The 22,211-nt window shown below is 51.1% G+C and overlaps 1 protein-coding gene across 1 annotated transcript; it reads right to left on the minus strand.

The window, feature by feature from the left end:
- Positions 1–8,000: 8,000 nt before the first annotated feature.
- On the minus strand, positions 8,001–12,029 carry A4GNT (alpha-1,4-N-acetylglucosaminyltransferase). Its single transcript, XM_009073870.1, has 3 exons — positions 11,913–12,029; positions 10,462–10,911; positions 8,001–8,612 (listed from the first exon to the last, which is right to left on the minus strand). The coding sequence occupies exons 1-3, from the start codon at positions 12,027–12,029 to the stop codon at positions 8,001–8,003; spliced, it is 1,179 nt and encodes a 392-aa protein (XP_009072118.1).
- Between the last annotated feature and the right edge of the window lie 10,182 nt (positions 12,030–22,211).

A 22,211-nucleotide genomic window follows, 5' to 3' on the forward strand; every position in this document is an offset into this window, starting at 1 on the left:
GTAGCCTCTTTTGCTCCTGGTTTGTCCCCAGGAGCAGTTCCTTGTGCCCTTTCCTAACTGCTCTACTAGTGCAAATTCCCATTTCATAAGAGCTTTGGATTTGAAGTAGATTCACTTGTGTCCCTTTGTCTTTGGCCAATGCCTAGAAACGTCCTAGCCATGGCCTTTCCCTCCCTGGGACCTGTTTCTCCTCAGCCACACCTTTGCTTTGCTGCCTGTGCTCCAACACTGATCTGCTGTGAGATTTAGTCTCACTTCTGGGACTTAGACACTTGTTGGAACCAAAGTGTATTTATTTCTTCTGTTCTCTGCAGGGAATATGTATAATCCATTGTTATTCCCATGCTGTAACAGCTCCAAACCTCCAGGTGTGCCCAGTGCTCCTGCAGACGTCATCAGCAATGAAACCAGGAGAAATTGCTCATTTAGGATTAATTAGAGCTACATTTGGAGCAGAAATCCCAGGGGAGCACTAGATGTGTGTAACTCCACAGCAACACCAGAACTTTCTGGTGTTAATTCTCCCCCCTAGTGATGGCAAGATTAACTCCTTAGTGAGATGTTGTCTCCTCTAGCCAATCCAGCAGCAAGGAAGCTCTGGGAAGTGCCTGTGAGCAGAGCAAAGGGATATCTAAGGGAGGAAAAAAAGGGCTCCAAACCCTCCAAAATAGCTGTTTTGTCACCTCAGGCTAGTTCTTAGCCCCTTGGGATAATTCCCTGCTGGAATCAGTGCTGCCTCTCCCTTTCACACTGTTGAAGGACTTGTTTTCAGGCTCTGCTTTTAAAGAAGAACAATTCCCTTTTGCAGAGCTCACTCCTGTCCTGTTTGAACTAGGTCCATACTCTTTGCTATGGTTTTCTCCCCCATCTCTCCCTAGGAATTTAACCTTTTCCACCCTTTTTTTGCATGCTGAATTTATTTTTGTGCTTGTCTTTTGTTGGTTGTGTTTATTTTTTACAGGAATATTAAACCAGAAAGACCCAAAAATCACTATTTTCCACTTGTTTTCTCCTTGCCACCACCAACACCTCCAACGTTTCTGAACTCACCTCAACTTTGGGTTCTGCAGGTCCTTGGGAGTGATATGGACATGGTGGGAGGGGAAAAAAAACAACCAAGAGATTAGGGTTTTTTTTCTAGCTTTGGAAGATATAATTAGTGATGTGATGACCCAAAAGATCAGAGAACTGATGAATAAGCACCAGGGACCCAACTCAAGTGATGGGATGAAGTCAGAGGTCCTTGCTGGGCCCCTGGGCTTGTTGGGGAGTAGAGTTCAGCAAGTTTCAAGGGAGAAATTAAACACTTCTAAACACTTCCTTGCTCTTAGGAAAGCAGAAGAATTGCTGGTATGTTCTCCCCCCTCACAGCCTCCTCTGCAAGGGGTTGCAGAACACAGCAGTGTTTGGTTTAGATAGGAACCACTCAAGTGGTGCTGAGGGGAAAGGACAAAGTGAGGAAAACAGGCAAGGAAAACATGCAGAAAAATATGAGATACAAGTTTATGACTGTGGTAGGGCTCCAAAACCATTCCAAGGAAGCAGCTTGAAGAGCTGCAGTTGATTTCTGGGCAGCACAAAGTCCCTGAGCAGTTAGTTATCTCTGGGTCTCACTTTGATGTGTGGAGATGCCAAGATTGTGGGCAGGAACATCTGGAGAGCAGCACAGAGCTGAGCCACAGCTGGATCAGGGAATTTCTGCCCTCAGTAGATCTCAAATGTCCCACCAGCAGTTTTCATTTCTTTGCCTAGGCCCAGAACTTAGAGTCTGAAATATCTGAATGTGCTGAACTTCCCTGACAAAATTCTCCAGTGCAAAGCAGAGGAACATTTATTGCTGAGGCTCTTTGGGATGTGGTAACAGCTGATGGAGCTGCTGCTCACATGGTCTGGCTGGGAAGGACCTTATCTGGTGCAGTTCCTGAGGAGGGAGGGAGAGGGGAAAAAAAAACCCCAATCCTCCCATCTATTATTTCGCCTTTCTTGTCACTAATCTGCAGAGCAAAGGAAGGTTTGGGGAGCACTTGTGGAGCCAAAACCTTCAGGGTAAAGGAAGGTTTGGGGAGCCTAAAACCTGCAGGGCAAACGATGCTTTGGGAAGCACTTTTGGAGCCAAAGGAGATGAGTGGGGCAAACCATGACTGGTGATGTGGTTTTGTTTCCATCCATTCCATCACATCCCATTTCAGAGGAGCTAATTAAATCTAGGCTGGCCTAATAAAGCCAAGGTTGGCTGTGTTATCTGCCAGCAGAGCAGTGTCTAGGTCCTTGCTGAGCTCCTGCACCAATTCTGGGTGTGAGACACAGCAGATTTGCATGGACTCTGCCCAAGGGGAGCAAAGAGGTATAGCTGAAGCTACAAATTGGCCTAGGAGATAAGAACTCTCCTGAAATCTATATGCAATTAAAAGCCCAATCTCCCTGCCTATAGTGACAAGGTTATTGCCTTTATGGAGCTGAACAGAGATGAATGAGTCTCTGGATTAATAGCACGAAGATTTATGACACTGTGCTTGCCCCAAATATTCTGGGAGAATAACTCTCTGGCTGAGAGATTCCAGCTGAAAAACATTTGATATGATTTTTTCTTCTCCTTCATTCCCCTCCCCACCCCAGCTTGGTATTATTTGGGAGAGTTGTGCTGCATTCAGAGCTTGGGAGTGCTGTGGCTTCATCTTATATTCTAAAGCAAAGGCTTAGCAGTAACTGCAGCCCAAAAAATGGCCTTGAGAAACCCCAAAAAAAAAAATATATTACCTTGCAGAGAGTGAGATTCCAATGACATTAAACTCCCCTTGGCAATGATCAACGATTTCAGGAGAGCTGCTCTGCCCCATGGGAAGGGAGTGATGTCCATGGATGTCCTGGTTGGCTCTGTCCCAGCAGCTGGAAGAAGTTTGCACAGAAATCAGTTGGGTTAACCCTTGTAGAACTAACTCATACACTTGGCATGGCAGTACAAAGGGCTGGGTTTTTTTTCTAAAGGAAAGCTCTGATTTGTGTGATTTCTCCTTCTTTAAGTTGACTACTTCTTTACCTTGCCCACTCTGAGCTTTCTTCCTGTCCTCAGGGAGGATGAAGCTAAAGGAGTCACTTCTGGTAGGAGAAATGAGGCCTCAGCAAGGAGGGAAAACCCTCCAAGCTGTGCTGAGTTGAAGGGATGGAAAACCCTCTCCTCTCCCTTTCCTTTCCTTCTCCTCTTCCCCAGAGTCCCTGAGCTGTGCTAACCCCTGGAGACCCTTCCTGGTTCCCCTGCCCATTCCCTGCCATGGGATGTGCAGAGAACAACCTCCCCTTGACCATTCTGGTCGAGTATGTACAACCTACAATAAACCCCTTGGACTGTGTGTCTCATTCCTTTGACAAAGTGTGAGTGTGACCCTTCCCTTAGCACAAGGCTCAGCTATTCTGGGACTTTCCCAAACTTTAAGGAAAGGAAAATAGGTTTTCTCTCCACTTTTGCAGGACTATGAGTGCATTAATCTACCTACAACAGCTCCAAAGCAGCTCAGGCATGGAAGCTGCTGTGGAAACCAATCTCAGAGTGATTCTTGCCCTTGCTGGCAAGAACAAGGCACCTGCTTTGGCACCAAACTTGCCACATAGGCAAGGCAAAGCAGCTCCTGCTTCCTGCCCTTTTCCTGCCTGTTTGCTCTTTTGAGCACAAATGGATTTGCCTGTTAGTTTTGGATGGTGCCTAAAGCACTAATGTCCAGCCTAGGTTTCCTCTCCCCCTTCTCCCAGGAGCAAATGGTTGGTGCTACCTCTACCTGGCATTTCTGGACAGGTAAAAAGGTATTTGCTGCTTATTTGGGAATAGTTTTGTGAAAAGCAATTTTCTTCTTCAGAGAAATGAATTCTTCCTCTCCTGCCCAGCCCTTCCTGGGCATTCTGCTGCCCAACATTCAGTCCCATCTGGAAAGGTTACACATGTGGATGGGCAGAAGGGTGAGCCCCAATATTGGAGTCTCTCCAAAAAAGAGGGAATTAGAGCCCAGGAGCAGCCCTGGGGAGGCTGCAGAGAGCTGCTGCCCATTACTGGTCTTGTGGCACCATCCAGTGGCTGCTGGCAGAGGAATGTCCCTTCCCTGTCCATACCCTCCAGGGAGGAGCTCTCAGCTCAAATTCTCTCACCTCAGACCGGAGAGGAGCCCAGAGAAGGGGGAAAGGGGGCAGAAATCCACGTTTGGGAGAGGGAGTCTGTGTTAGGAGCTGCAGGGACAGGACAAGGAGCAATGGGGAGAAATGGGGAGAGGGAAATTTAGGCTAGATCTTAGGCAGAAGTTTTCCCTGTGAGGGTGGTGAGACACTGTCCCAGGTTGCCCAGGGAGGCTGTGGCTGCCCCAACCCTGGCAGTGTTCAAAGGCAGGTAGGATGAGCCTTGAACAACCTGTTCTGGGGAGACTGGATGATCTCTAAGCTCCATTCCAACTCCATAACATTCTCTGATGATATGACAAAGGAGAGGTGCCAATTTTCCTGTTGCATTTTCCACTATGTCATACCTTAAAGAGCCCAAGATGATAAATGCACTGCTATAAATGTTGTTTGACTCATCCCATGTGGGCCAGGAGTCCCAGGAAAGTCATTTCCCAAACAAACCCTTCTAGAGGATCACATCACCCACCACCTAGCAAGTTCCAAAGGGTTGGACAGCACTTGGAATACTAATCAGGTTGTGTCTAAGGGTCCTGTGCACTGCCTGCCTGGAGAGCAAAAGTATCTGATGGGACTCACCTCGACCATTGGACAAGCCCTTGCTAGGAGCTTCTGGCTCCAGGGATGTCCTGGAGAGTCCTCAGAGGGCTCTGGGTGGAGCAGGCTCTGCTGCAAGGAATGGCCTTGGGAGTCACCAAGGCTTCAGGCTCTACTGCAGGTGGGGTCACCTTGGCACCACAAAGGGACCTGGGGGCTTCAGGCTTTGAGCTGGAAGGCAATAGAGAGAGCAAGGAGAAGCAGCATCCACCTCCTGGTAGCCCCTGGGGGAACCACACAGCCCAACTGCCATGGGGTTGGGTGGAAAAGGGGGAAAAGAGATTTGTATTTCCCTCCTCTCAGGATCTTAGGGACAGCTGACATTTTCTGCTGAACATATCAGGCCAAGCCACTTGCATCCCCTTAAATCCTGCCCTTGTCCAGCTTGTTGCCCCATGGAGAAGGACACAGCCCCCATGGCCATCAGTGGGTGGGCACAGACCCTCCCAGGAAGTGAGTTTAGAGCATGGGATGTCACTTCACTGGGCTGATGGCCCCATCAGCCCTGACACCTAGCACAACCTATCCCAAGCGAACAGCCCAGATTTGCTTTGGGAAATGATTACTAAAGAACAAATAAGTTATTTGAGGCAATTTCTATCCCCTAGGGCATGTGCAGCATTTACACTTGGGAGGAATTTCCAGCTCAAGGAGGTTTTGTGACCAGGAATGTCCTGGGCTTGGAGAGATTAAAAGGGAAGTGAAAGGGGGTTTAGGGCTCTTCCTTTGGGCACCTCTGCTGCCTTCACCACAAACAACACATCAGGGGAAGGAGGGACATGTGAAACCAACCCAGTGATGCTCCTCAAAAGCATTCCAGGAACCATTCCAATCCAAAGTCATTCAGGCACTGCTTTTGGGCCCCAAAGGAGAAGTGTCTGAAGCTTGAAGGGCTGGAGCATCTCAGCTTGGTGCTGCTGAGAGCCCTTGCAGCAGCTCTACCGGGTGCTAGGTGGTGATGTTGCACCACCAGGAGCTCGGGAAGGCTGCTAGGAACTACTGTTTCACATGGTTCGCATGAAAAGGGTTTGGCCAGCCAGACTCCTTGATATCCCCGTGCCAGGGGCTGCTGTGCCCCCCAACACCCTCCTGCCCTCGAAGAGAGGGAGCCTTGGGTCATTTAGCATATGAAAAGCTGCTTGTGAGGAAGATTTGTTTGGGAGATACTGCTAAGAAGCCTCAGAGGTGGGAGCACAGGGTTTATTCCCTGTGATTCTACCTCTGCCACCCCCAATGCCTTTTAGAGGGTGATGGCTCCAGACAGGTGGGGTTTATGCCTCTTAGTGCTTGGGTTGCTCCCCCCATGCCCCAAACAATCAGCTGAGAGCAGTGTGTGTGTCCCTGCAGCAGGTCAGGGCTGACACAGCTAATGCTGCCACTGGGGGGACAGACTTACCCTCATGGTCTCCAGCTTTTCTTCCAGCACATCCTCCAGGATGGGGTGAAACTGCTCCAGGAGGGTTGGGTTTCTCCTCAGGGCCTTCAGAAGCCTCTGCTTCCCACCTAGGGTGGCTTCTGCCCTGGCTGGAGGAAAGGTGAGTGCTGGGACCAGTGCTGGGGAAGGGCTGGTGGGATCCTTCTCTGCACTGAGGACATGGGTCCCATCAACCCCAGAGCAACTGGTTGTTCTCAGCAGACTTCATCCCTCTACAAATGGGCAACTTTGTCCTCTCACCTTATTAATTCCTGCCCCAAATCCCTCCCATAGCCCAGCAGCTGCCTAGGACAGCTCTGCCCAGGTGAAGCAGCTCTGGCCATGGTGCTGCCATGTTCTGCACATCCAAGGAGACCAGCAAGCTCATTCCTTCATCCCCTCTGCCCCCAGCACCTCCTTTTCCTCCCCACACAACACCTCAAGCCAAACAGCAGCTTCATCCCAGTGCTCTCAGGATATGGATGGTCCCAAATCCTCTGCATCCCCTCAGCCCTGCAAAGGCAAAGTCCTGCAGGAAAAGCAACTCCTGATACAATAAGCAGGAAATAGAGGCAGAAGCAAAGCTAAACCAACATGGACAGGTGAGGAAATGGGGTGGAAAACTATTCATCTCTGGTGTGTTCCTGCTCTGCCAACCCTTCCTGGTGCAGCTGGGCTGACCCTGGGTCCCCAGGGCTGGAAGGAGCCTGGAGCTGCCCCAGAAGAGCACACCAAGCCTGTGTGCAGAGACAGAGCTCTCTCTCTTGCTCAATCCCACATTCCTGGGGCATTCCCGGACCAGTGGTGGCTCAGGAGCTGAGTGTTGACAGAAGATAGCATTATGGAGCTGGGAAACAGGAGCTGCCCACACCTCTCTGCCCCCAAGGGACAAACAGCTGTTGAGACACAGATTTGCAGGTTGAGTTGCTTGGCTGGATTGCCATAGCCCTGGGAAAGAATGGAAATGCAAGGGGATGCTTTGCTCTCCAGCAGGAAAAGTCCCTGGTGCTCTGTTGGGATTCAGTGAGGGTCTTTGCACCACCTCAGCTGAGCTCCATTTCTTTCCAAGGGATCTGGCCCATCCCTAACCTTCCTTGGTGCCTCAGCATCTCCTTCCCAGGGGCCTATGCCACTCTACAGCCAGAGCTGAGCTGGGAGGATGAGGCAGTCCAGCCCCTTCCTGCCACAAGCTGAAGTAACAGTGCAGGAGCACAAACATTTGGCCAATGTGACTCATTTTCCAGGAAAAACAAGCTCAGGGGAGTGGTGGCTTATGAACCATTTTATTTTCCCTTGCACTACTCAGGTCCCTCTCAAAAACGTAGGGGGGAAGTTCCTGGGAGAAAAGCCCAAAGAACAGTCAGTGGTTTGGGCTTCTCTTCAGTAGCAGTTTCTGTCCTCCATCTTCATCTGCCTCAGAGGCTTCAGCCCAGTCCAAAGCCTGTGGTGTTTCCAAGTCCTCTGACACGTGTAGTTGCCGATAGTGCCCAGAGGTGTAGAGATCAAACTCCTTCCAGGAGTCCATGGACCTCTTTAGGAACTTTTCCCTTGGAGAAGCTCACTAGAAGGCTCCAAGTCCATTTGGTTCAGGAAGGTTTGGGTCAGGAGCACCTCTAAGGAAACAGAACTGAGGCAAAGGTGTCCTTAGTGTCCCTGGAGGCTACGTCCCATGGATACCCACCAACATTCACAGCATCCCAAGGGAGTAGGGATGGTGAATGAAAAGGTCTGTCTTTCTCCTACAAACCAGTTCCTGGCACCAGTGGGGACTGAGTTTTAGCCCTAGGATAGGGAGGGCTGGAAGGATCACCCTTCTCCTCCTTCCAGCATGTCACACAGTGTCCTCAGGGTGTGTTAAATCCCTCTGCTGTGCATTCTGGATCAGGTCCTCATAGGTGGTGGGACAGTAGGCCTTGTAGAGCTTCTCAGCCAGAGTATTGCTCCCTGCAACCACAACCTTCCTGTTGTGGTTCATGAAGTTCCACAAGTGCAGAGCATAGGAGTGGGTGAAATTGGGGCTTTTATCCCACACCTGGTAGTACCTACTCCAGGCTGGGTAAGGAATGGGGTAGAAACGCTGAGGATTGAGGAAAGAGATGTTGTGGCAGCTGTGGTCCTCAGTCCCTTTGAAATCAGTGAGGTTGCAGATGCTTTTGAGCATCCTTGTCATGAGGAAGGGCCCCTGGTTGCCCCAGATGTTCCCGTTGTACTTGAGGACAAAGTTCTCCATGCAGTCCCAAAGGAACTGGTGGTGTGCAGGGAAGCCAAAGATGCCATTGCTGGAGAAACGTGACTTCTGTGCTGCCAGGAAGCTCTCCTCAGGGATGGGCCTGATGGAGATGACATCTGTGTCCATGTAGATGCCTCCATACTTCCAGATGAGAGCCAACCTGCTGGCGTCAGAGCTGATGTGCACCCAGTTCTTCTCCTGCTCTGGCACCACCTGCAGGGGTGGAGAGGGGATACAGTGATGCTGCTGCAGGGAATGGACCTCACCCACCCCACTGAGCTGCAAGTGGCACTACCAAACTGCTCTGCGCACCTGGAAATTGCCCCAAGAGGCTTTTCCTCCTCCAGCCTTTGCATGGCCTGAGATGAGGAGGTGGCTTTGGGCAGGAAGGGGCGGAAGGGACCTTCAAGGAATGTTTGTTTCCACATTGCCTGGCTTTGATGGCTTCTTGAGGGGCAAAGAGGTGGTGGATTGCCCCAAAGCTTGCTGAGCCACAGGATGGCCGTGGAAATTCTCTAGCTGCCAGATATTGCCCATCACTCAAACCCTCTGAATGCTGAGGTAACCAACAACATCCCCTCCAGATGCCACAGATAATGAGGCTCCATTTTCCACCCTAAATCTCTGGAAATCTCAGAAAACTCAGAGGAGCAGGAAAGCAGTTTGGTGCCCAAACCACTGACTGTTCTTTGGGCTTTTCTCCCAGGAACTTCCCCCCTACGTTTTTGAGAGGGACCTGAGTAGTGCAAGGGAAAATAAAATGGTTCATAAGCCACCACTCCCCTGAGCTTGTTTTTCCTGGAAAATGAGTCACATTGGCCAAATGTTTGTGCTCCTGCACTGTTACTTCAGCTTGTGGCAGGAAGGGGCTGGACTGCCTCATCCTCCCAGCTCAGCTCTGGCTGTAGAGTGGCATAGGCCCCTGGGAAGGAGATGCTGAGGCACCAAGGAAGGTTAGGGATGGGCCAGATCCCTTGGAAAGAAATGGAGCTCAGCTGAGGTGGTGCAAAGACCCTCACTGAATCCCAACAGAGCACCAGGGACTTTTCCTGCTGGAGAGCAAAGCATCCCCTTGCAGTTCCTTTCTTTCCCAGGACAATGCTTAGGGAACAGCCAGGAATGCAGGAACATTTCCCTGGTGATTTGATGGAACTACAACCTTAAGCCAATGATGCCATGAATCATTCCCTGCTCCTGCAGTGGAACACAACCCACTTAACACACTCCCTGAGCACTCCCAAGTCTTTGAACCTTTTCATTGCCATTGTTGGCATTTGGAGTCATTTTTTTCCCTCAGGACTTTGGGGAGGAATTACTCCTGCCCTGCCAAACACATGGAACAAAAGCTCCTTGCAAGAAGTTCGCCAGGAACTTTTGCCAGGGTGGAGCTCACACGATCCCACCTTGGCTTTGTGTATTGCTATTCTAAGCCCTGAAATCACTCCCACATCTTATCTGCAGCTGCTCAGTTAGTGTGCAGCAGCACTAGGCAGTGCTCAGTGTTGTGGCCAAGCAGCTGCTGCTGAGGAGGATTATTAAGCACTGTTTGCTCCAAACATGCATGGAATCTATTTGCCCCAATATTCCCTTTGCCAACAACTCTGACACTCCAGCTAGGGGTGAAAATGCTGATGAGGTGTTCCAGAAACAGAGAGAGCAACACAAGACAAAACAAAGCCAAAAGGGATCTATTCCCAGCAAACAGGGACTCATTTCACACAGCCACTCCTGTGCTCCTCAGTTTTAAGCCTATCCAGGACTTTCCCCATCTCTATTTAGAGCTGTTTTCCTGTTTTCCCTTTTTAGAATATGTTACAGGGTTGGAATGGACCTTAAAGATCATCTAGTTCCAATCTCTCTGGGCAGGGACACCTCCCACCAGAGCAGGTTGCTCAAGGCTTGATCCAACCTGGAATGAATCATAGAATTACAGACTTTTAGGGGTTGGAATGGACCTTAGGGATCATCTAGTTCCAGTCCCCACCCTGGGCAGGGACACCTCCCACCAGCCCAGGTTGCTCAGGACTATCCACCCTGGCTCTGAACACTTTGTGATGCTCACCTGGTTGTACCACTGGAGCAGAGGTGTCTCCTGGAAGACAGTTTCCATCTGGAGAGGGAAGATGAAGACATTCTTCATAGAAGACAGAAGTGAGAAGGCTGCATAGCTGGAGTTCAAGTCCAAGGCTGTTTCATTTGTGAGTCCCTTCATGAAGAGGATGATGGGCCTGTCCTGGTAGATCCTGGCAGCAGATTCCACAGAGCAGGACACCAGTGGAGAAGGCTCCAGGCGCTCTGTGGTCTCCAGAAAAATGATGCTCTTGCCAAGGTTCAAAACCTGCTCAGGTGTCAAGTACTGTTGGGCCATAGGCAAATAGGAGAACACACAGCCAGACAGGAGGGAGATCTCATACAAAATGCCCGAGATGAAGAAGAAACAGAGGCAGATCTGGAATTTCCTCAACATTCTTGTTCTCCCTGGGCGTCTGGGGACATGCCTCCCACAGGGATGCTGAGGAAAGACAAGGGACAGCAAACAGAGATGTCAGTGAGTCATAGTTTCATAGCTTCATAGTGTGTTAAAGGTTTGGAATGTACCTTAAAGATCATCCAGCCCCAACCCCCTGCCCTGGGCAGGGACACCTCCCACCAGAGCAGGTTGCTCAAGGCTCATCCAACCTGGCTGTGAACACTGCCAGGGTTGGGGCAGCCACAGCCTCCCTGGGCAACCTGGGACAGTGTCTCACCACCCTCACAGGGAAAACTTCTTCCTGATATCTAACCTAAATTTCCCTCTTCCAATTTCTCCTCATTACTCCTTTTCCTGTCACTTGTTACTTAGCAGGACTGGGAAATGGTAGGATGTGACTTTGGACAGTGGAGCAGGAAAGCAGTTTGGTGCCAAGCCTGGTGCCAAGCCCTCTCAGGGTGCAGAGGGCTTTGCCCTGTGGGATGAAATTCTGGGGTCCCACCTCCTCACGCCCAGACAGGCAGGGGGACCAGGAGAGGGCTGAGAGTAGGAACAAGCAACTGTGTCTCATGGCACAGCTATGCAGTCATTGGATTGGGAGATGAAGAAGGACTAAGGGAGAGAGCAAGAGGAGGAGGATCATCTCATCCCACACTAAGGTAAGGGCCCCCAGAGCCACCCCTGGGGTAGGAAGCTGTTCCCAAGCACTGCAGTGCCACGCCAACACGTGTTTGTCCAGGAGCAGGAGATACCCAGGGGATCTGAGGAGCAAAACGTACCAGTGGAAAGAGGTGGCTAAGGGGCTGTGAGTGTCACAGGGGGAAAGTCATGATTCCAGTTTAGGGGATGTCAGCCAAAGCTGAAACATGATGCATGTAGGCACCAAAGCTTTGTCCCAGTCTGGCCCTTCTGCTCACACTTCAACCCTGAGGGATGTGAGGGACTCAGGTCCTGCAGGGATGGAGGCTACTGCTGGCCCAGAGAGAGGCAGATGTAGGGATAGAAAGTGGATGGGTTTGGCCAAGCAAGGAATTAGGACCTACCTGGATTATGGTTCTGACAAATCTACATTTCCAGCTTCTCTTCTGGCCATCCTGGTGGCATTCCGACTCCCTCAAAGCCCAGCTCCCTGCTGGAGACACCCAAACTGGCTGGAGCATACAAAGGGATTTCTGAAGGCAGGACACCGAAGCACAGAGGAAAACCAGCTGGATCTCAGGCCCAGAAAAGCTTTGGGACCCACCTACAAGAATGAAAGGACAGGTTTTAGGTGAGCTCCATCTTGTACCTACATCAGACCCAGCTCCAACCAGAACATCAGCCTATACAGCACCAGGGAGTTCTTGCTGGTCAGAGGCAGGATAGAACCTTATCTGCACTGCCCTGGGACACAAGGAAATGCCCTCCTGAAATGTCACCTGGTTGCAGATGAGCAGCTCAGGTTTGCTCTGCAGGGATCAGGAGCCAGGGAACAACACATGGAGTGACAACTCAACATCCAAGCAGGTCCTGGAAGTGTCCAAAGCTTGACTGATTAAAGGGAATGAGAGGAAACAGAGCTCTGTGTGCTGGGATAATTAATGACCTGCATTGCCATGTCACCTAGGCATAATATAGATAAGTCCCTGTGGAAATTCCCCTGCAGGTGATGAGTGTGTGCTTGGAGCTGAGGAAACTCCTGAGGCACTTCTCAGAGCTGGAGCTCATCAGATGAGCTATGAAAGCAGTGACTGTTCCCATCACTGCTGCATAACACACTTTGTGCTTCTCCACTGCCACTGCAGGTTTTCAGCACACCCCAAGCTCCCAGACAAGGTGCCAGGGGTGAAGTAGGTGACAAAGATCTAAGCCACCAGGCACCAATGTGGTCATGGACACAATGTGCTGGGCAAAGCAGCCTGAAGAGGAGAGAATGCTGCTTTTACTACCAGCAGTAAAAAAGAGCAGGTTTAGATTAGATATTGGGCAGGAATTCTTTGCTGTGAGGGTGCTGAGGCACTGGCACAGGTTGCCCAGAGTAGCTGTGGCTGCTCCATCCCTGGGAGTGTTCCAGGCCAGGTTGGATGGGGCTTGGCGCAACCTGGGCTGGTGGTGGGAAGTGTCCCTTGCCCAGGGCAAGGGGTAGAATGAGATGAACTTTAAGGTCTCCCAACCCAAACCAGCCTGGGACTCTATACAATTCTATGACAACTTTTCCTACCTTTTCCACCTAGTTTTTCCCACTTTCTCCTGTTGTCTCCTCCCTGCAGAGGAGTCTGTGCTGGGAGAGGCACCCAGGGCCTCCTTGCAGCTATGGAGTGTGGCCGGAAGACAGGGAATGGAGAGCAAACAGCACTGGTATGGAAACACCACGTTCCCAAGGCTGGAGATAACAGAGGCTGTGCTGCCCAGCAATGCTCAGCTGCAGCACACACCTTCTGAACAGCCCAGCACCACAGGCCTCAGGGAACAGCAGCAGCAGCAAGAGCAGAATCAACTAAATTTCCCTCCTTCAATTTGAACCCATTACTCAGTGTCCTGTCCCTGCAGCTCCTAACACAGATCCCTCTGAACCTTCCCTGGGGCCCCTTCAGCTCCTGCAGGTTCACCTGCGGTCTCCACACAACCTTCTCTTCTCCAGGATGAACAGCCCCAACTCCCTCAGCCTGTCCTCACAGGGGAGATGCTCCAGTGCTCTTAGCAACTTCGTGGCCTCCTCTGGACTTGCTCCAACAGTTTCATGTCCTTTTTACATTGACGGCACCAGAACTGTGTGCAGTATTCCAGGTGGGTCTCAGCAGAGCAGAGCAGAGGGGCAGAATCACCTCCCTTGCTCTCCTATCACACTCCTGTGGCTCAGCCCAGGCCTGGGCTGGTTTCTGGGCTGAGCTCACACTGCAACTCATGGGCAGTTTCTCACCCATCATCACCCCCAAGTCTCTCTCCTCATTGCTGCTCTCAATTGCTTCCCCACCCAACCTGGAGGTGCCTGGGATTGCCATGACCCAGATGTAGGACCTTGCCCTTCATTTGGTTGGACTTCATCCTGTACTCTTGCTACCTTGGAGCTCAGAGTTCATCCACGTCCAACCCCTGCCCTGGGCAGGGACACCTCCCACCAGAGCAGGTTGCTCAAGGCTCATCCAACCTGGCTGTGAACACTGCCAGGGTTGGGGCAGCCACAGCCTCCCTGGGCAACCTGGGCCAGTGTCTCACCACCCTCACAGGGAAAAGTTTCTGCCTGATATCTAGCATAATTTTCCCCCAGCAGAGCAGCCCATGGGCACTCCCAGCCCTGCAGGGTCCTGGGCTCAGCTTGAACAAGGGACTAAGCCTACTCCTCATTTGCCAAAAAGTTTTCTTTTAATCACTGGTTATTTTTTTTTTTTAATCCCAGTTAGTGGGTTATTTCAACCCCAGTTTGCCCAGCCTGGAGTTGAGCTCTGTTTTCAGTCTCACACTCTCCAAAGCAAGTCACCTGCATTACCAATTCCAGGAAGATACTACACATATCAACTCCTCTGAGAAATCCACTGCCACTGAAGCCTCATTCCCACAGCTCCTGAGCACTGGGCTTTAAAACAGACACCTCTTCCCTATTCCCAGTGCTGTGGCTTTCCTCCAAGAGCCAGGGGGGTTTGCTTTTGGGTCTGCACCCATCCAGCTGGGACACTCCCTGTTCCTGTGGACACACTCAGCATTGCTTGAACCCACAGTTTCTTCTAGTGTCTTTCCAGCTCGAGGAATTTGCAGCTCAAAACTAAATTCCTCCAGGATGTAACCCCAGGCACATTAGGAAACTGCTTTCAAAGGGATAAGCTGTGCAAGGATAGATTGTATTCAGAGCAATTATTTACTGCAGCTGTTGGGATGCAAAGAAAGAGGCTCCAAAGAGGTGGTGTCACTGCTCCAAGCTTCTACAACCCCCCCAGGCTTAGAGAAAAGGCCAAACTTACCTCCTGGCTGCAAAAAGCAGGAAAACTGTGCAGGCTGTTGAGGAGCAACACCAAGTTGAGCCCCACTGGAAGGTATCCACAGGTGGTGGAGAGCTTGAGGAGCTACTCTGCCTTTCCACTCTCTCCTGCCCTGCCAAGGCTCGGAGCAGCCTCATGGCTTGCTCTGCAGCAGCTCTGCTGTTTGCCTTGGTGCTGTGCTGAGATAAGGCTGAGCAGGGAGCTGGGGCTGTGCTCTCACAGGGGGAGGTCCTTGGGCAGCCAAAGGTGAGTCCCACCGCTCTGCCAGGGGCACAGGAGGTGGGTGGGACTGGGCAAAGATAGCTCTTTGGCATCTTTTGGAAGTGGTTTGCAGTATATTCAGCCTTTGCTGTTTGTATTTACATCTGCACTTATGGAGGCTACTACAGGGCAAGGAACAAGTTTGCTGGAGTGGGATTGATGCTCTGAGTACTCCCAAGGGAGGCAACACAAACCTTCACAACGACATCCCAAATAACACTACACATCCTGAACTGGCTGCCTGACAAGCTCCTGTGCCTGCCCAGCTGGGGTGGTTTGCTCCCACGTGGGGAGATTTGCTCAGCTGCCAGAGCCTCTCCTTGTCGTAGAATCACAGAATCAATTGGGTTGGAAAAGACCTCAAAGATCATTGAGTCCAGCCCTATCATGGTTATTAGACCATGGCACTAAGTGCCACATCTGACCTGCCTGGTGGATGAGGGGAAGGCTGTGGATATAATCTACCTGGACTTCAGCAAAGCCTTTGACAGCATCTTCCATAGCATACTCCTGAAAAAGTTGGCAGCCCACAGTTTGGACAAGGTTGAGACAAGATGTGGCACTTAGTGCCATGGTCTAGTAACAATGGTAGGGTTGGACTTGATGATCTTTGTGTTCTCTTCCAACCTGGTTGAATCTATGATTCTATGATCTAGTCTCATCTTCAAAACCTCCAGGGATGGTGATTCCACCACCTCCCTGGGCAGCACATTCCAATGCCTGATCACTCCCTCTATAAAAGAAATCTCTTCCTAATATCCAACCTAATCCTCCCCTGGCAGAGCTTGAGTCTGTGCCCTCTTGTCCTGCTGCTGGTTGCCTGGGAGAAGAGACCAACCCCCACCTGACTCCAACCTCCTGTCAGGGAGTTGTAGAGGGTGATAAGGTCTCCCCTGAGCCTCTTCTTCTCCAGGTTGTCTCCACAACCTGTCCCAGGAGGGATGCTCTAATGCATACAGGAGCACCACTAGCTGCCCCTCAAGGATTGGGATGACCCACCTCAGGTTGGAGAGATCCCCCAGAGCTTCTCTGGGCCTGGAACCTAAGGGGTATGAACTCCAGTGACCATCCTGCACTAGGACAGCATAATTTGTAAGGGAGAAAAGTGGAGCTGTAGTATCCAAGAGAACATCCCTCCTGCAGCCCTGAGCCATGCTGGACCACTGTCACTCAGCCCATGTGGCATTTGGGTCAGGCACTGGAAGAAGGAATTGCTCAGGGAGGTGGTGGAGTCACCATTCCTGGTAAGAGGCATCTGGATGTGGCACTGGAGGATCTGGTTTAGGGATTCCAGCAGTGACAGGTTAATGGTTGGACTCGATGAACTTAGAGGTCTCCTCCAACCTTGCTGGTTCTATGACTCTATTAAAGACACCTCCACAGCACCCCCAGCAATCAGGTTTGTTGCAGCTCCTCTCGTGCTCTATCTCCCTTCTCCTCTGCTTTTTGTAAGGCAAACCACATCCAAACTTCCCAGCAGGGCTGACAACTCTGTCCAGCCAAGGGGTGTTGCATACCTGCATGTTGCATACATGGCAAATCCACTCGTTTCCCACTCCAAAACTCCATCATTAGTGCTTAGAAGGCACCAAGAACCTCTCAGGTAATCCCTCATGCTGGGATGGTAGCAAAAAGGCATCCAAAAGAGCCCTGGACAGGGCAGGGCGTTCCCACTGCTCCCCCTTGCCCCAGCGCAGGGTGCTCAGCGCCTGTCCCAGGCTTTGTTTGCTTTCGTAAGTAAGTATTTCCTGCTGCCGACAGCTGGTGGAGGATGCCAGAGCTTCAGGCAAGCAGAGCAAACAGTGCCCACGGAAAGCCAGCGAGATAGCCAGAGCTTAATGAGCTGATAACAGCCCAGGCAAACACCAGGAGGGCTTCGGGTCCAAACCCAGCCCTCCGGCAATGACGTAGGTGAGGAGCACACACCTCTCTGCAGAACCCTCTCCTTGGGCAAACACTCCTGGGCCATCCCTGCAGCCTGATCTGCAGGAGTTAGGGTAGGCAGGGTCCAGTTCCAGAGCTGGGAGCTCCTCCAGGCATCAACACATTCACTCCCACATCATCCAGCCATGCAGGTGCTCTAGTAGGTCCTCCATCTGATCTAGTAGGTGGCATCCCTGCCCATGGCATGGGGATTGGAGCTAGATCATCTGTAAGGTCCCTTCCAACCCAAACCACTCCATGATTCCATGATAATCCATCCTTCTCTCCCTCCGCAGGGCACAAGCACAGTGTCTGCTAAGCCTGGAAGATGCATCAATACCAGGAAATGAATTGACACTGGCCCAGGGTGCCCAGGGAGGCTGTGGCTGCCCCAACCCTGGCAGTGTTCACAGCCAGGTTAGATGAGCCTTGAGCAACCTGCTCTGGTGGGAGGTGTCCCTGCCCAGGGCAGGGGTTGGGGCTGAGTGATCTCTAAGCTCCATTCCAACCCCTAAACTCTCTGATTCTATAAGGAGGAGGAAGGGAGGTATGTTGCAGAGATGCTGTTTGGTGTTCCCAAGCCTCTCTGAGGTGTGAAGGAGCCTTGCTCTCCTGGGAATCACTGCCCACGTGCCCATGGGAAGTGGGGAATGAATTCCTTGGCTTTGTTTGTTGTGCACAGAGCTTTTCCTCTCCCTATTAAACTGCCATTAACTCAACCCACAACATTTCACTTTCACCCTGGCAGTTCTCTCCCCTTTCCACAGCCCAGGGAAGATGTGTTGGTCAGAGCTGCTGCCTCTACAACTTCAAGGCTGTAAGTGCAAACACCATTACACCTCAGGGGCCTCACTTGGCACAAATCCTTTCTAAACACCTCCTGCCCTTGGAACCAGCTCTGTTTCCCCTGCCCAGAGCCAGGGAAAACTCCCAGTTCTATTTCAGCTGCTGAGGCTGTGTCAGTCCTGAAGTTCCTGAAAGGCAAAAACCTCCATCAAGCTGAGCCCATCAGCAATTTAAAGACGGGCCAGGGCAAATCCAACCCTACTCACTCCTGCCAACTTGGGTTTCTCTGGACCCACAGAGTTCACAGCCCTAACAAACAATGGCAAAACTCCCAACAAGTGGTTTCTCTGCCTCTAAGAAAATTGAGTGCACCCTCAGCAGTTTTTGGACCACACCAAGTGTGTGGGGTAGGCAGAGCTGGAGGGAAGTTGCTAAGAGGATTGGAGCATCTCCCCTGTGAGGACAGGCTGAGGGAGTTGGGGCTGTTGAGCCTGGAGAAGAGAAGGTTGTGTGGAGACCTCAGAGCAACCTGCAGGATCTGAAGGGGCTCCAGGGAAGCTGCAGAGGGACTCTGTGTTAGGAACTGCAGGGACAGGACAAGGAGCAATGGGGACAAATTGAAGGAGGGAAATTTAGGTTAGATATCAGGAAGAAGTTTTCCTTGTGAGGGTGGGGAAGCACTGGCACAGGTTGCTCAGAGAAGCTGTGGCTGCTCCATCCCTGGAAGTCTTCCAGGACAGGTTGGATGGTGCTTGGAGCAACCTGCTCTAGTGGAAGGTATCCCTACACATGGCCACCTGAGATGAGCTTTAAAGTCCTTTCCAAGCCAAAGCATTCCCTGGTTCCATGAAACACAGTCAGCTTAATGCCCTGAGCACGTTGATCTCCCCACACTGATCCCTCCCTGTGCTCCAAGCACAAAATGGGAGTAGGACTTAGGTGCTGAGCAGTGCTGGATGCACATCTGGAGTAAGGAAACACATTCAAAACCTCCAGAAAAAGTCTTAGAAAATCCTGCTTGATTTGATTCCCATTTTGCAGCACCAAGAGCTTTCTCTATGCATGAATTCATCAGGCTCATATTTCAAAAAGAAGAAATATTGTAGTTATTATTATTATTGGAATGAATTTCTCCATTCTACACTGAGTGATTGGAAGTACTTATTGCCTCCAGCACAGGAACCACCTCCAGAATAACACAAGCAAATGATCTTTGTGTAGTGGCTGCCCCAGGGTTGTGTTAGGGCTTTGTGCAGTGACAAAGGTATTAACCACCACAAGAGCAACAATCACAAGGGCAATAAAGTCATTAGAAGGTTGTGTACAACACTACCAGGGTTTTTCCCCTCAGGTAAGGGTAGTTTGGGGCACATGACTTGTACTTCTGGGAGGTTTGCCTTGATTTCATGGAGCCCTAATAACAGCCTCATGTTCTCTGCTTGCTGTAGCCTATGGGCAGAGGGAGGAAAGCAAACAAAGCTCAGCACAATGTCTTCGAGCCCCAAAGACTGGGAAGGAGGACAACTAGGGCTGGTTGCAACCACCCCTCACCCACACCTTTGTCCCTTGGCCTCTAGGTCCTGCTTGGCTTGTGTCCTTTGGAGATGGAGCTTTCCCTGCTCCTGGGCACCCTCCCTGCTCCACTTTTAGTCTTTGCCAGAGAATTCCGTGTCTTGACAAAGAGTAGAGATGAAGCAACTGAGCAGAAATTAGGCAGTTGCAAGGTAAATCTAGAGAACTCTAGGCTGGAGCAGGAGGACTGTGCTGGATGTTTCTCCTCCAGCCAGCTGCAGCCTGGGAAGGAGGATGAAGGGGCTGCAGAGCTGCCTGGGAGCATGGCCTGGTCTTCCCTGCCAGTACACAAGGGTTGGATGAAGCCTTGAGCAACCTGCTCTGGTGGGAGGTGTCCCTGCCCAGGGCTCCATTCCAGCCCCGAAAATTCTCTGATTCTATGATAATTAGCTCAAGATGGTAAAGGTGATGTGAAGTGGGGAGGGAAGGAAGACAGTAACCTGCAATAAGTGGTGGGGAATGAAAGCAGCCACAGAGTCATAGAATCATCAAGGCTAGAAGAGACAGGCATCAAGTCCAACCATCCACCAGCACTACCACTGGAACCCCTAAACCAAATCCTCCAGCAACAGATCCAGATGTGTCTTAAACCCCTCCAGGGATGGTGACCCCACCACCTCTCTGGACAACCTATTCCCATGCCTAACATGGAACCTTCTGTCAAAGGATTAGGCAAAAAACTCAGGTTGGGTTTTTACATGACTCCATAGGTATTGGGGTGGATCCTGAGCAATTCCTACTGCCTTCAGGAGATCACAGAACCATCAAGGTTAGAAGAAACATTTAAGATCAAGTCCAACCATATAGGTGTGGTGAAACCCCTGGAGGGGACCCAGGAGAAGCTGGAGGGGTTGGAGGGATCTCCATGCTGCTCAGGGAGAAACAACACATGGTGTGCAGAGGGGACAGCGAAGATGCCTAATGAGCTGTGATGGTCAAATGGCACTGCTGGAGACCCTTCAAGCAACTGGATTAGAGGGAAACTCAGGGAAGATAAGGGAAATGAAAAGCATGAGCTAAGCAGCTGTGGATGTGTTAACCTGTTTTGAGTCAGACAAGTTCATAGAAGAAATTCTGAAGGAAACATTAATTAAAGGCACTGAGGAAAATGAGATAAAGTGCAACACAGGTTTACCAAAGGCAGTTTGTGCCAGACTGTGCTGACATCTCTCTTTGATAAGATAATTGCTTTTCCAGACAAGGGAAATTTGGGAGATCTAATCTATCTAGAGTTCAATAAAGCATTTGATATGGTGCCATGTGGGAAATTATTAGTGAAGCTTGAGAAAATGAGAATTAACACAAATATGGAGAGGAGAGAGCTGGGGCTGAGCAGAGGCTGCAGGGGGAGCCGAGAATCATAGAATTTTAGACCTTGGAATGGAGCTTAGAGATCACCCAGCCCCAACCCCTGCCCTGGGCAGGGACACCTCCCACCAGAGCAGGTTGCTCAAGGCTCATCCAACCTGGCTTTGAACACTGCCAGGGTTGGGGCAGCCACAGCCTCCCTGGGCAACCTGGAACAGTGTCTCACAGCAAAAACTTGTGCCTAATTTCCCCTCCTTCAATCTGAATCCATTACTCCTTATCCTATCACTGCAGTTCCTAACCAGGAGTCCCTATGCAGCTCCCTTGTAACTCCTTCAGCTCCTGCCAGGTTGCTCTGAGGTCTCCACACAACCTTCTCTTGCTCCAACAGTTCCATGTACTTATCACACTGAGGACATCAGAACTGTGTGCAGTATTCCAGGTGGGTCTCAGGAGAGCAGAGCAGAGGGGCAGAATCACCTCCCTGGACCTGCTGCCACACTCCTGTGGCTCAGCCCAGGATTGGGTTAATTTCCTGGCTCGACACTGCGGAGGGGTGAGAGGATGCTGATGGGTGTGTGAAACCCTGTCTGGAGGCTGAGCCTGGTAAAGCTCCTCCATCTCAAGGCTGGGAGAAGCCTGGAGAAGTTTTCCTGCTCCCTTAGCTTGCTGCAGAGAGACTGTACGCTGGGAGCAGCGACCTTGAACGCTGGAAAAGAGAAAACCAGCGCAGGCTTAGCAGGGCTGAGGCTACACCGTAAGATGGCAATGTTGTTCCACCAACGAGCATCCCTCTCCTCTCGGCCTCCCGCTCGGCTTTGCTCTGCCTGGACACATTGCGGTACGTACTCTAAGAAATTTGGAATTGGAACAGTGAAGTGACGATGCTGGTGGAGAGGTTAAATCAGCTCCTGAGTGGCTCAACGTGAAAAATCAGCTCCGGGAAGGGAAGGTGGGTAAATCCAGCAGGTGGGACACAAGGCAGTGGTGTCTGCACTGCAGATCCAGCCCAAATAACCTTTCCCAGTAGACAAGAAGCCCCAAATCTCCCAAAGCCAGGCAGTACTCATGGAGTTCAACCAAATGAAGGGCAAGGTCCTACATCTGTGTCAGGGCAATGTTAAGCACAGCTACAGGTTGGGTGGGGAAGGAATTGAGAGCAGCAATGAGGAGAGACTTGGGGGTAATGGTGGGTGAGAAACTGCCCATGAGCTGCAGTGTGAGCTCAGCCCAGAAACCAAAACAGGATCTGAAGGGGCTCCAGGGAAGCTGCAGGGGACTGTGTTAGGAGCTGCAGAGACAGGACAAGGAGTAATGGATTCAAATTTAAGGAGGGGAAATTTAGGCTAGATCTTAGGAAGAAGTTTTCTCTGTGAGGGTGGTGAGACACTGGCCCAGGCTGCCCAGGGAGGCTATGGCTGCCCCAACCCTGGCAGTGTTCACAGCCAGGTTGGATGAGCCTTGAGCAACCTGCTCTGGTGGGAGGTGTCCCTGCCCATGGACTAGATTATATCCAAGCTCCATTCCAACCCCTAAAGT

This window comes from Acanthisitta chloris, unplaced genomic scaffold (assembly GCF_000695815.1).
Source record: "Acanthisitta chloris isolate BGI_N310 unplaced genomic scaffold, ASM69581v1 scaffold5174, whole genome shotgun sequence".
Classification (NCBI taxonomy): Eukaryota; Metazoa; Chordata; class Aves; order Passeriformes; family Acanthisittidae; genus Acanthisitta; species Acanthisitta chloris.

Coding starts and splice junctions, on each gene's coding strand:
- A4GNT (XM_009073870.1), bottom strand. CDS start 12,029: ATGCTCCAGCCAGTTTGGGTGTCTCCAGCAGGGAGCTGGGCTTTGAGG. Junction 10,912..11,912: donor TTGTCAGAACCATAATCCAG/GTAGGTCCTAAT, acceptor GTCTTTCCTCAG/CATCCCTGTGGGAGGCATGT. Junction 8,613..10,461: donor TGCTCCAGTGGTACAACCAG/GTGAGCATCACA, acceptor CCACCCCTGCAG/GTGGTGCCAGAGCAGGAGAA.